Consider the following 11,704-nt stretch of genomic DNA (forward strand, 5'->3'; position numbering starts at 1 on the left):
CGGTAATGTTCAAAACTACCATAAGCGCGAAAAATTAATAAATAAATACAGACAAAGACATAAAATTTTACCCCCGAAATAACATCAGGCTTTCAAGGAGCCGCAATTAAAATTAGTCGTGGCACCGCTTACTTTTATATAAAAGGTAATCCATTTCGATGTTGGCTGCGGCCAATTCCCCGATGGTTCATCCATTGAGTCCAATTTTCGATGCTTTGCTCGAGCCCGAATCGAAGCTAAGTTGTCCGCGAAGACTTTAGGCCTTACATGTGCATTGTGCGGTGGAAATGGAAACTGTATCGGGTCCATAAACTGCACAAATTTTATTGGCGGCTTGAGATGAATTTTTGACTTTATCGTAGTAGTACTGTAAAATATGCCGTATTTTCTCTTTATTTTGCTCCATGTTTGCGACGCCATAACTCACGAACGACTTAAAAGAAACGACAATCAATAAAATATGAAATTAGCTTTCCAAAAAGGTATAGCATGACCCAATGCGACGAATAAAACTAGAACTACGCGCTCTCAGCGCCAACTAGCGAAAATACCTCAAGACTTTTTTGACGAACAATATAATAGTTGAGTGGTTGAAGAGAGCTGCTGTCATATTTCACAAACTAGCCGTTTTTATAGTTAGCATTCTATTGAGAGAATTTTACCTTCGATGCCTTAACTGCCGACGATTTTCCTGTTAACCTCTTACCCTCTCAGGTCAAGAAAGTAAAACCAGTTTGTTCAGATTGTTAGCTTTATGTCACATCCAAAGGACGCAAATTGTCCGGTTATTTTTTTGTTTACCAAATACGTATTGAATCACGTGACTCATACATAATTTTTTATTTTTTTTTTGTTTTTGAAAACTTCTATCCGCATTTTTTTAAGCTTTTCTCAACGAGAAGATCACTTTATTTTCAACTTTATTACTTCATATTTTTGAGTATCCATGCTCTAGTCGCAACCACATCAGTGAACACGTCGGGAAATCCAAGGCCGCAATCATTTATAATATATGAATTCACACCTATAAGTTCACCGTTATGAACCGCCGGACCACCAGAATCACCACTACAAGTGCCATGTCCAAGCGGCCGCCTCATGCACCGCATCGTGCTTCCTAATGTACCCAAACGCCTCAGGCATTGTGCACGACTTATCGAATATTCCGTGTCATATTGTAGTACATATGCAGCCCTAAAACGGTTCACGTTGCCCCAGCCACTCACGATAACTGGTGCACCGTCGGGTATATCTTTCTTAGCTAATGGTATGGCATCGATGACATCGCTAAACTCTAACGAAGCTTTCAATTTTAATACAGCTATGTCATTATTATATCCGCCATTCGCAGGATGCATTGTCATCTGTGAAACTCGCCTTTCAACGGTATCGGCATAATATATTGTACCGGCGTAGACGGTTATGTCACCAGGCGTTTTCGCGTGGACTATACAATGTGCTGCAGTCAAAATGTGATCTCGCGATATTATTGATCCCCCACAGGCGTAAATATGCTCGTGCGCTTCATCTTCAATATGCAACAATACCTGATAGGGAAACTGTCCTTTCGCTGCCGAACGACCGTGATATATGCGCGGTTGCACAGGAGGACGACTTTTACGACGCCCACCGCTCGAGAAGTTGACTGAAATTGCGGAGATTAAAGTGAAAATTATGATAACCGTTTTCAAGTTTGTCATATTCACTGAACAAGTAGCAGGCGAATGGCATTTCGGCTTTAGTATGGTTCCACATATATATATATGCGAACCAATGGCATACTTTTGACTTGTACAATATTTAAAATTATTACACCAGTGATAATTATAATGATAAGTTGTACTTTGTTGAAATTAAAATAAGTAAATCAATACTACGGCATATTTTTACAGTTACGTTCACAGAAGTCTAACAGCATTTCGTTTAATTTCAGTATATTTCAGTTGACTGAGACTGAATCAAGTTTACTGATCGATAATGTCAGTTACATAAGAACTTCATTTCAAAAAGTTGAATTTAGCCAAGAATTTGACGCTGATTTATTGAGGGGTAGATAACTATATGGTGTTGGCTATATAACCTGAACGTCGGTTACCCACAGTCCCACACCTTATAGACTTAATATTGTACCACTTGGACTGTTCTAAACAAGCTTTGAAAGTCACACCTCTTGGTGGTTCTCCACTACTGACTTCGTTAGAGTATACGAATGATCCCTTTGATGCTACATAAGCTCCATCTCTTTCACACATGAGACACACAGTGATGCCAAAAATTAAAAATCCTTATTGACTCGACCTTGCCGAGGACGTAGTAGAAACATAAATAATGGCACTGAAAAGAGCTAATTTTAAGCCTAAACACAAACCTTAGTTCTTCGAAGCTTGCATGTAAAGTTTGAAAACATATATAACAAATACAAGGCTTCTTTACTTACCTAAGTTACCAACCGAACTTTGCTTACTTTATAAGAGCTTTTGGTGAAGCGCTCTCCCGTTCGGCCTCTCTCTTGCTCTCATTGCTCTCGCTGCATTATTATTCACGTATATTCGCTGCAAACGAGTTTAGTTTTTCAGCCCTTTCTGCAATTGGTTGTTCGTACACCGACTGCGTCGTCACCACCAGCCTTGGTGGCTTTGCTTCTGGCTGCGTTCGTTTTTGCTTTTGCCGTCTCACCTTCAAACCATGTTAGTAGATGCTCCAGACGTAATGTCCATGATCTTGAATTATACGAGGAAATTGTTGAATGTCGGTAAGGCGTTAATGGAACTTCTGCAGTTATTAACGCATGAGGTGCTTTTAGAAAGTATTGGAAGCTTGAGCTATTTAAAGACAATTGTATAATTAAATTTAGCTTCCGATATTTTCTAATTAAAGCAAGAAAGAATGCTTATGCTTCACGCGCACATGGATAAAGAAGTGATTTTCCAAATATACCGTGATTTTGTTGTTTCCAGCTAATTTATTTTTTCCTTTTTTTAATTTGTCATTCATCTTATATTCTTAGATGCTTCCCTATGTTTTTTGGCTTCCTGCCCATGACATTGAACTCACAGCACGTTTCAATTTCAAGGTAGTCTCTTTATTCGCGCCCTTGCCATCTTCATGTTAGGCAGAGAGCGTCAGGATGCGAAATTTTGTTGTTTATTTCCTCATTTTCCATGAACCAAACGAAAATTGATGGCCGTTAATGTAGTGATGTGGTGAATACATAAGTCAGTTGTGACGTCAAAGATATTTTTCCCAGTGAACCTTAAATTGAATTCAATATTTTGTGGATTTAGATTATGTTAGGTTAGGTTCATCTGGTAGGGCAATATGCCACGCATAGATCAGTTTCGGCCTTTTGCGATACAAGATGAAGTTCAGTTGCTAAGTCCATGAGAAGTAGTCATCTTTAAAGATGCCTTCGCTTGACGCGAATTTTAACAGACTCTGCGGCCTCACTGACAGCGTCTTGCCAATGCGGGACAAGTACAAAAGAGATGCTCTATTGTTTCTCTGGCACCAAGCGGTAAAATTCTTATAGATTTACTTCGAACTAAAGTGATTTATCTGCGCACTTTTCTTTTTTGTTATAAATTCAGTGAATATTGAAAAATTTTACACAGGACAGGACATATCATGTAAAACAGACTAGAAATTTTTGATCTCCCATTTTTTCTCTTAACAAATTTGCTTTAGAATATATTCTCGAACAAAGGGTGCCACAATGTATCTATCCTCGATTTTGATAAATTCCACTTAGATCTACAGTGAAAGATTTTTAAGGCGCCAAGGCCCGTGCTGCTTTGTCTGTTGCGAGGTCTCCTAACGTTTTAATAGTACGGTGTTTCAACGATCTCATTTCATTAAAAGTTACCGGCTTCAATTCATAACTTCATGGCTCGGTATATTTGGCCTGTGCTGTCATGTAAAAAAGCGATCATATGAATGTGAACTCGGTGGGAGAGAACATACTTCATATCAACTCATTAAAGAGATTATGCCAGTTTAAATAGTTTATACCAGTTGGTCGTTCGATGGGACACATATTTCTAGTGAATTTTACGTATTTAATATTAAAACGACTAAAGTAAATGACAATGGCTCACCGGGCTATATTGTACCAGCAATGCACGGGAATACGTATGTGTGTGCACAAACTCGTAGTTGTCAGTGTTTGTATTCGCATTCACTATTTTGCCAACGATTCAGCAATTTTACTTACGAGTGCGCCTAAAAATAGACAACTTTTTTGGTTTTTTGTTATATGGCTATTTTTATGTCCATTAGTGATAGAGACATTTTTTGTTCTTTTGCTATTTATTATCATAAAAAACCACCGCTTTTCTCATGATTTGGCGATTTGTTGGAAAGAAAATCGTTACATACTCTGTCTTCGAATATTTGCCATCATTATATTGCCACCTCTTTTCCTTCTTTGCTCCAGCCTCTGCATTCCTCGTCGAAACATTTTTTTGTCCATTGACGCGATCCATGAATTGATCCATTTTTTAGTTCTTCGTTTGAATGAAAGAGCTGTACGGCCTGGTCGTGCGTCATCAATCAGAGTAAAGAGAAATCAGAAGGTGCGTTGTCAAGAGAGTGTGACGGGTGCGGTAGGATGTCCCAATTCAAAGTTTCCAGATATGTTTTCACAACCTTGGTAGCACGTGACTGAGTGTTGTCGTGCTGAACTATTGTCTTTTTCCTTCAATGCTCGATTCAAACATATTAGTAGCGTCCGATACAAGGCCCCAGTGATTTGCCTGGTTGCAAGAAATCATCAAACACTTCGCCGAGCTGGTCTTACCAAATACTCAGCATATAAAACCATTTACGACACGTTCTTTTACTAAAGAACACTGATTTAAAGAGGAGACTTTAAGAGGACTTTTCATAAATCAAGGTGCTGGCTGTTCCTTGAGGTAATCCACTTTTCTTAGAGAACTCATTTTTGTGCTTATTTTAAGTCTACTGTTGTAGTTCATAGTTCCCTCTTCTCGAACGTAAAAACGCACCTCCTTCCCATCCATTCTGTAAAAAGATTTTTTTTCTTCTTTATTGGAAAAGACAACGTTTACGCGGTTACAGCCGAGTTTAAAACAATGCGCCAGTCGTTCAAGTAAAGTGCCGGGTCTTTCTTCGACTGGTCTTTCCAACAAAGTGGAGGTCTTCCTCTTCCTCTGCTTCCCCCGGCGGGTACTGCGTCGAATACTTTCAGAGCTAGAGTGTTTTTGTCCATTCAGAGCGACATGACCTAGTCAACGTAGTCGCTGTATTTTGTTTCGCTGAACTTTGTCAATGTCGTCATATAACTCATACGACTCATCGCTCGATCGAATCTGATATCCGGCCATAAATCTTCCGCAGGACCTTTCTCTCGAAAACTCGCAACAACGTCGACTTATCAGATGTTGCCATCGTCCATGCCTAGGAACCATATAGCAGGACGGGGATGATGAGTGACTTGTAGAGTTTGGTCTTTGGTATTCGAGAGAGTACTTTACTTCTCAATAGCCTACTCAGTTTGAAGTAGTACCTGCTGGTAAGAGTTATTCTACGTTGGATTTCGAGGCTGACATTGAAGTTGGTATCAATACCAACTGGTTCCAAGATAGACAAAAATATCTGGGTCTTCGAAATTATGAGATCTCTTATTGGCTCAGAAGTTTTCCTTGTTCAAATTTCTGACTTTCTTAAATAAAAAGTAATTTATTTGTACTAACTGCTGTAGTGACATTCCTTTACCGGATATAAAAAAGCATCAGTTCCTGTTCTAAGTTCCCTCCTTGCTGATCTTTCGTTTTTATGGTGAAATCGATGTTAAAATAAAACGTTTTCTTTCATGTCTCTGACGGTGTAATGTTGGAACGTTTTATAGCAGAAAGTGGGTGTCTCGAAGATAAGTGAGAGATTCAATGGGAAATTATTATAAAAAAAGCAAGGATTTGTTAGAATAATACAGTTGACAATGTAATAGAAAGTCTTAACAAACTAAGAGGATACGGCGTATTAAAATAACTCAGCAGTGCTGGCAGGATCATATCGCCACCAGAGTTTAACTTTTCCGCGATTCTGATTTGAGCGGCCAGAGTAATAGCAAATTTCTTTCATTTCTAAAACCCAGTACATAGTAAACTATATTTGGTAAATTCATAACAAGTAGGTGTGCCTCTACGTTCATTTTTCGAATTATCACACAACAAATTTATTATGCTTTGTAAAAATAAATTTTATACCTCCCAAGAAAAGCATTAAACTTTATTAGAAAAGTAAGTTGAAGTGTAATTTAATGCCTTACTTGACTTTTACTGCAATCTGTCCGGCACTCCAAGAGTCCAGTCTGCAAACAGTCCATTTGTAAACTTCCCGCTCTGGTGGGCTCACTGGTCGACCCAGTTCGATTGCTTTCCCTTATTGCGTCGAAGGCTTGCCTTAAAACTGTAATCTTCCTGTATTTCCCAATTAATAAACACCTAATATAACTAAATTAAATAAATGTATATAATAAAGGCAATAATGTTGCATTAAAATCGTCATGTCATTGCACTGTCGTCGACTTGACATTGAAAAGCGTCGGTGACAGCAACTTGGCTCATACTTCGCATGCGCGCGAAGCATAACGGACCAGTTGTACAAGTTAGACGCGCCTTCATTACTTTGATTTTATGATTTGTTTCGCTATATTTTTTAACCAAAAGCAACTACTAACTCATCGCTATGTCTCTATTAGTAAAAGTATTAAAAAAACATTTGACAATTGTAAAGCGCAAACTTGAAGGAACTGGCTTCAGTGAAATATAAGAAATAGTTGGTTAATCGATCCACATACGAATATGAGCGCAGCATTTCTAAAGCAGATGGAGGTAAAATGTCGATCATGGAAATAGCGAGAGGTATATGACCTTCTAAAGAGGAAAGCGACACAGACAAAAAAATACTGAAGCCGAAATGCGTGAGCATGAAGGTCTTGATAAGCTGGTCGACAGGGGTAATGCTCAAAAATTCTAAGAAAAGATGCGGCGAAGATTTCAAGGCCGCATTATACGTTTGTAGAATCACTTGAAGTGATCTAGTAACTAATACCAAGAGCATTCTGAAATTATGGATGGTACACTTCTCCAGCCTGCTGAAAGCATAACACCAGGGGATGGTGAACCCGATTCCATAATCCATGACGATGAAGCGGACGTTCTATTGCCCCACCATGAATAAGTTCGAATAGCAATTACCCGTCTGAAGAACAACAAAGGGTTGAAAGCCGTGGATTGCCGCCAAGCTATTCAAATACCGCGGCAAAGAACTGGTAAGGGGCATGCATCAGCTTCTTTCTAGAATATGGTCGGTCAAAAGTATGGCCAACGATTGAAATTTAGGTGTGCTCTGCCCAATCCACAAAAAGGGAGACGCCACAATCTGCGCCAATTACTGACTTTAAAGCAATGCTATTTACCTTTCTCGTTACAGATCAAAACAAGATTAGATCCCTGAAATAACAGCCCTTTTACGGATAAGAACTGAGTAAATTGCTATTGCGTAGAACTGGCTGTTGTGGGAATTATGTGACTGTAAATCTGTCCTTAGAAACCAAAACATCTAAGCCCTCTCTTTGTACATTATATCATATACTTCACAGGAAATTTGTCAACTTTGTCGGTACTTCATTCTCATGCTGAGAAAACTTTAGGTTTCGGCAGAAGATTGCGAAAGACTTACCACATTAATGCTTTTATCTATAGTAAAACACTTGCAAATGAACTTGAACTTGTCACCATATCTTATAACATATCCACATTCATATGACTTCCAATTAAAATCGGAAATAATTATTTACTGTGCGACTTTAATGGCACGTTGCAATTTCATTGACTAAGCATAACCGACGTCTAAAACAGGAAAATTCCGATGGAATTGCAATTACAGGACAATAAACTTGAGACTTGCCCCTGTAAATGCCAATACCAAAAACAAAATGTATGCAGCAACAATAAGTAAAAACAATACCCTCGCAACTGCATAAATTACAAAAACCAAACTCGTGCGGACAGCAGTTATTAAATCCATTAATTTCATAAAATTGAGTGATTTACTACTTTTTTTCTGAAAACTGCCTCAAAATGGACACTAATGTAGGAAAATATTTAGCACCCATTTAATAACATTTAACAGCCAGCGGTAGTAAAAAAAAACCTGTTATGGAAATACTCTGTTACCAATAGATGCTATCGGATCTATGTTAATGTCAACAGTGACAGCTTAATACAGATTTGATGCTACTGTTGCCAGCTTATATCTGTGCGAGTACAATTATAAGTAGTACAGTGTTCTAATTTGCTTAATAAGGGAAGCAAATTTATAGTTTTTAATTAATTTTAGAATTAATTTAACAGTTTCATAGTATATGCCTTTGTTAACATTAACATTTCAGTACCGAATACTTTTTCTGTCGCATGTACATCTTGAGGAGAGCAATTCTGAAAATTCCTGTTATCCGACATTTTAAAGCAATAAAATTGAAAAATAAATTTTACAATGTCATAATTAAATAAATAATAGATAAGAGTTCCCCTCTATAGAATTGCTTTACACTTTTCTGAAAATTACTAGAATGGTTTACAACAACATAATTAAAAAATTATTAGTTCTTAAAATTTTGATTTTTAAAACATTGATTTAAAATGAAAATGTTTTTGAAAGTTTATAGCTAAAAATACTTTTGAATAGGGTTGCCACCTTTTGAAACATGTTATACAATAAAATTTATAAAAAAGTTATTGCAATATGGGTTTAGAACTAAAGCGTTTTCAAAAGGGTTACGATTAAAAATATAATTCGTAGGGTTGCCACTTGTTAAACTATTTTATTGAAATAAAATTAACAAAGTAGGTGATTTATTAATATAAAAGAAATTAATTAAGCATTTCTTTGTTACTGTTGCGAATATTTTGGGAAAAGGTTGTCACCCTTTCGAAAATTATATATAATAAAAATTTAAAAGTTGTTGAGTGAAAAAATAAATGACCAAATGAACATGAAACAAAAAATTTCATTGTTACTGTTGGAAATATTTTGGAAAAAAGTTGCCACCCTTTTAAAAATTGTACTTAATAAAAATTTAATAGCAATTGAGTGATAAAATAAATTAACAATTGAACATCAAAGCAAAAACTTTATAGTTACCGTTGGAAATATTTTCGGAAAAGTTTACCACTCTTTTAAAAATTGTTCTTAATAAAAATTAAAAAGTAATTTAGTGATTTTTTTATTGTTACTGTTGGAAATATTTTGGAAAAAGGTTGCCACCCTTTCAAAAATTATATTTATTAAAAACTCAAAAGTTATTGAGTGGTGAAATAAGTTAACAAATGTACATCATATAAAAAATTCTTGTTACTGTTGCAAATATTTTGTGAAATGGTTGTCACCCTTTCAAATATTTTATTTGATATAAATTAAAAAGTAATTTAGTGATAAAATAAATGAACAAATGAACATCAAATAAAAAAATGTTAAAAATGGCACTGCGTAGTGTTACCACCTTTTTGAAAAATTCAAAAATGACTTTTAAATAAATTAATATTAGTATAGTATGTAGATATATTTTCGATAGAATTTACAACAATCTAAACTTTGTAATTTAAAATTATAAAAGATATCATAAAATTGTAAAAAAATGGTTTTCCAAGGTCAACACTGTTATCTCTATTAGGGTGTGCCATTTATAAGCACCGATGTTTCTTCGACTAAGAAACAGGCTATAATTTTGAAGAAGCTAGATTAGATGCCTATATAATTTTGACCTTTCAATACTAATATTAAGGGGTTACATAAGTTGAAGGGTTTCTGGCCACGGGGGTGCATCTTTTCTCCGAGGGGTCACCGTAAATCGCTTACCAAGGGCCGAGTTAAAAATATATTTTTCCAAAAATTTCGGAATTTTTTTGTTAATAGTGTCTGTTTGCAACAATAAAAAACTCCAATGAAATATTTAATTTTTTTTATTAATTTTTTTTTTTTTTTTTTTTTAAAAAATTGCTGTTTTTTACCCAATGAAACCCATGTAACATGAAGTTCACTAAAACACATTACAATTTGAGAAAGTTGAATTTTACAACAAAAAAAATGTTTACCACTTTAACCCCACTGTACCACTGTTAGCGCTATGGCTATGTGGTGACAAGCAACACCAGCAGCAACAACCATCGACGACGATTGAAAAGCAAACAATTGTGAACAACATAATTTTCCCCAAAGGCAGCAAGCGCCAACATTCACCATATACACACACACACACACAAACAAGCATACGGCTTCTAGCCTCTAGAGCAGCGACGGGCTCTAACGCTGTCTCTTATACACATCTAGATGTGTATAAGAGACAGATTGTGAACAACATAATTTTCCCCAAAGGCAGCAAGCGCCAACATTCACCATATACACACACACACACACAAACAAGCATACGGCTTCTAGCCTCTAGAGCAGCGACGGGCTCTAACGCGTCCAACACACCACCATCTCTCGAGTTCGAGTCAAGTTCAGTGCTGTGCACAGTCAAAGCATAGTGAAAACCGCTTTCAGCTTTCAGTTGAGCTTCAACGTTACAACCAAACGGTCGCTTCGGTTTCAAGACACGGCGCTTACTCAACGACGAACAACATAAAGTTTGTGTGCGTGTGCGTGCGTGCGTGTATTTCTGCTGGACACAGGCGACAAAGTGATAATAAAACAGCAACAACAACTCAGTGTATTTGGCATTTCATGCTCCAATGAAGGAAAGAAAGTCAACGAAAAGAGAAATGCAATAAATTTAAATATTTAAATAAATTAAAGAAGGAAATTCTGATTGTGAATTTCAATAACAAAATCAATTTGACTTTAAAGTGTTGCGACACGCATATGTGTTAGTGTGTGTGTATTTATTGAACAACTGCGCGAATTGTTGGAAAAGGTATTTATGATTTTGAGGCATTATTTGCAAAAAGTGTTAATGAACAGTGTACATACATACATACATATAGGCATGCATATGTCGGGATGATTTTAGAAACATGTGAAAGAGTCAACACAGAGTTGTTGAACCCTAGCAGAGTGTGAAGTCGAAGTGTTTTCGTCTTTCTTTTTTTGTTTTTGGTCGACAAATGAATTTTTAGCGCATAGGCATAGAAATATATTCTATATATATACACATATTATATAGTTCTACAAATGTATATATTATTTACAATGGTTTGACGCCAACCTTTCGAGTCAATCAGCTGTCAAAGTCAAAGTCACAAGTCACAAATGAGAAAATCTCCCTAAAACTAAAATAAAAGTGTTTTTTTATATATATTTATATACATACATGTTTGTATGTATTTACAGTTGAAGTCAAAGCGCTATAAAATCGTTTAAGTGCGCCTAACCCCACTAAAAATGGAGGCCTGAAACTTTGACAATAGAAGTGAACTCAAATTTGTGTCTCCGTCTTTTTTCTTTCTTTTTTGTTTACTTTTGTAGGCATTATACAAACACATGTCCAAACTCGACACTTTGTGTCTTCTTCAATCGTATCGTAGATACTTGCACTTTAATTTTGTGCGGTCAGAGAAATTTTGTAGGTCAGCGTTTGACTTAAAGAGGCTTTGTACACCTAGATTTGTGTATGTGCGGGTATAAATGATGATAATGTTAATAATTTCATGTTGGAATAAATAATTAATATTGATTAGAAAAA

At 36.2% G+C, this 11,704-nt stretch overlaps 2 protein-coding genes across 6 annotated transcripts in view; one reads left to right on the top strand and one right to left on the bottom strand.

Annotated features, from left to right (window-relative positions):
• Positions 1–878: 878 nt before the first annotated feature.
• Positions 879–1,715, bottom strand: LOC108976118 (serine protease SP24D-like). The gene has a single exon (XM_018945031.1). It carries the CDS (start codon positions 1,698–1,700, stop codon positions 924–926), a length of 777 nt encoding a protein of 258 aa, XP_018800576.1. The 5' UTR covers positions 1,701–1,715; the 3' UTR covers positions 879–923.
• Positions 1,716–10,562: 8,847 nt separating this feature from the next.
• LOC108976142 (carboxypeptidase D) overlaps positions 10,563–11,704 on the top strand; it is a 49,335-nt gene continuing 48,193 nt past the window's right edge. For 4 of the 5 annotated variants that reach the window (XM_018945067.1, XM_018945069.1, XM_018945070.1 and 1 more), the window contains exon 1: positions 10,564–10,936. The gene's annotated coding sequence lies outside the window, so the exon portion shown is untranslated. Of the gene's footprint in view, positions 10,937–11,704 lie in introns of all 5 variants that reach the window. The other variant, XM_018945071.1, reaches the window with a different exon arrangement.

This window comes from Bactrocera latifrons, unplaced genomic scaffold (assembly GCF_001853355.1).
Source record: "Bactrocera latifrons isolate USDA-ARS-PBARC rearing strain unplaced genomic scaffold, ASM185335v1 scaffold_73, whole genome shotgun sequence".
NCBI classification, from domain to species: Eukaryota; Metazoa; Arthropoda; class Insecta; order Diptera; family Tephritidae; genus Bactrocera; species Bactrocera latifrons.

Excerpts from the sequence above, each read along its gene's own strand:
- LOC108976118 (XM_018945031.1), bottom strand. The coding sequence starts at position 1,700 with ATGACAAACTTGAAAACGGTTATCATAATTTTCACTTTAATCTCCGCA.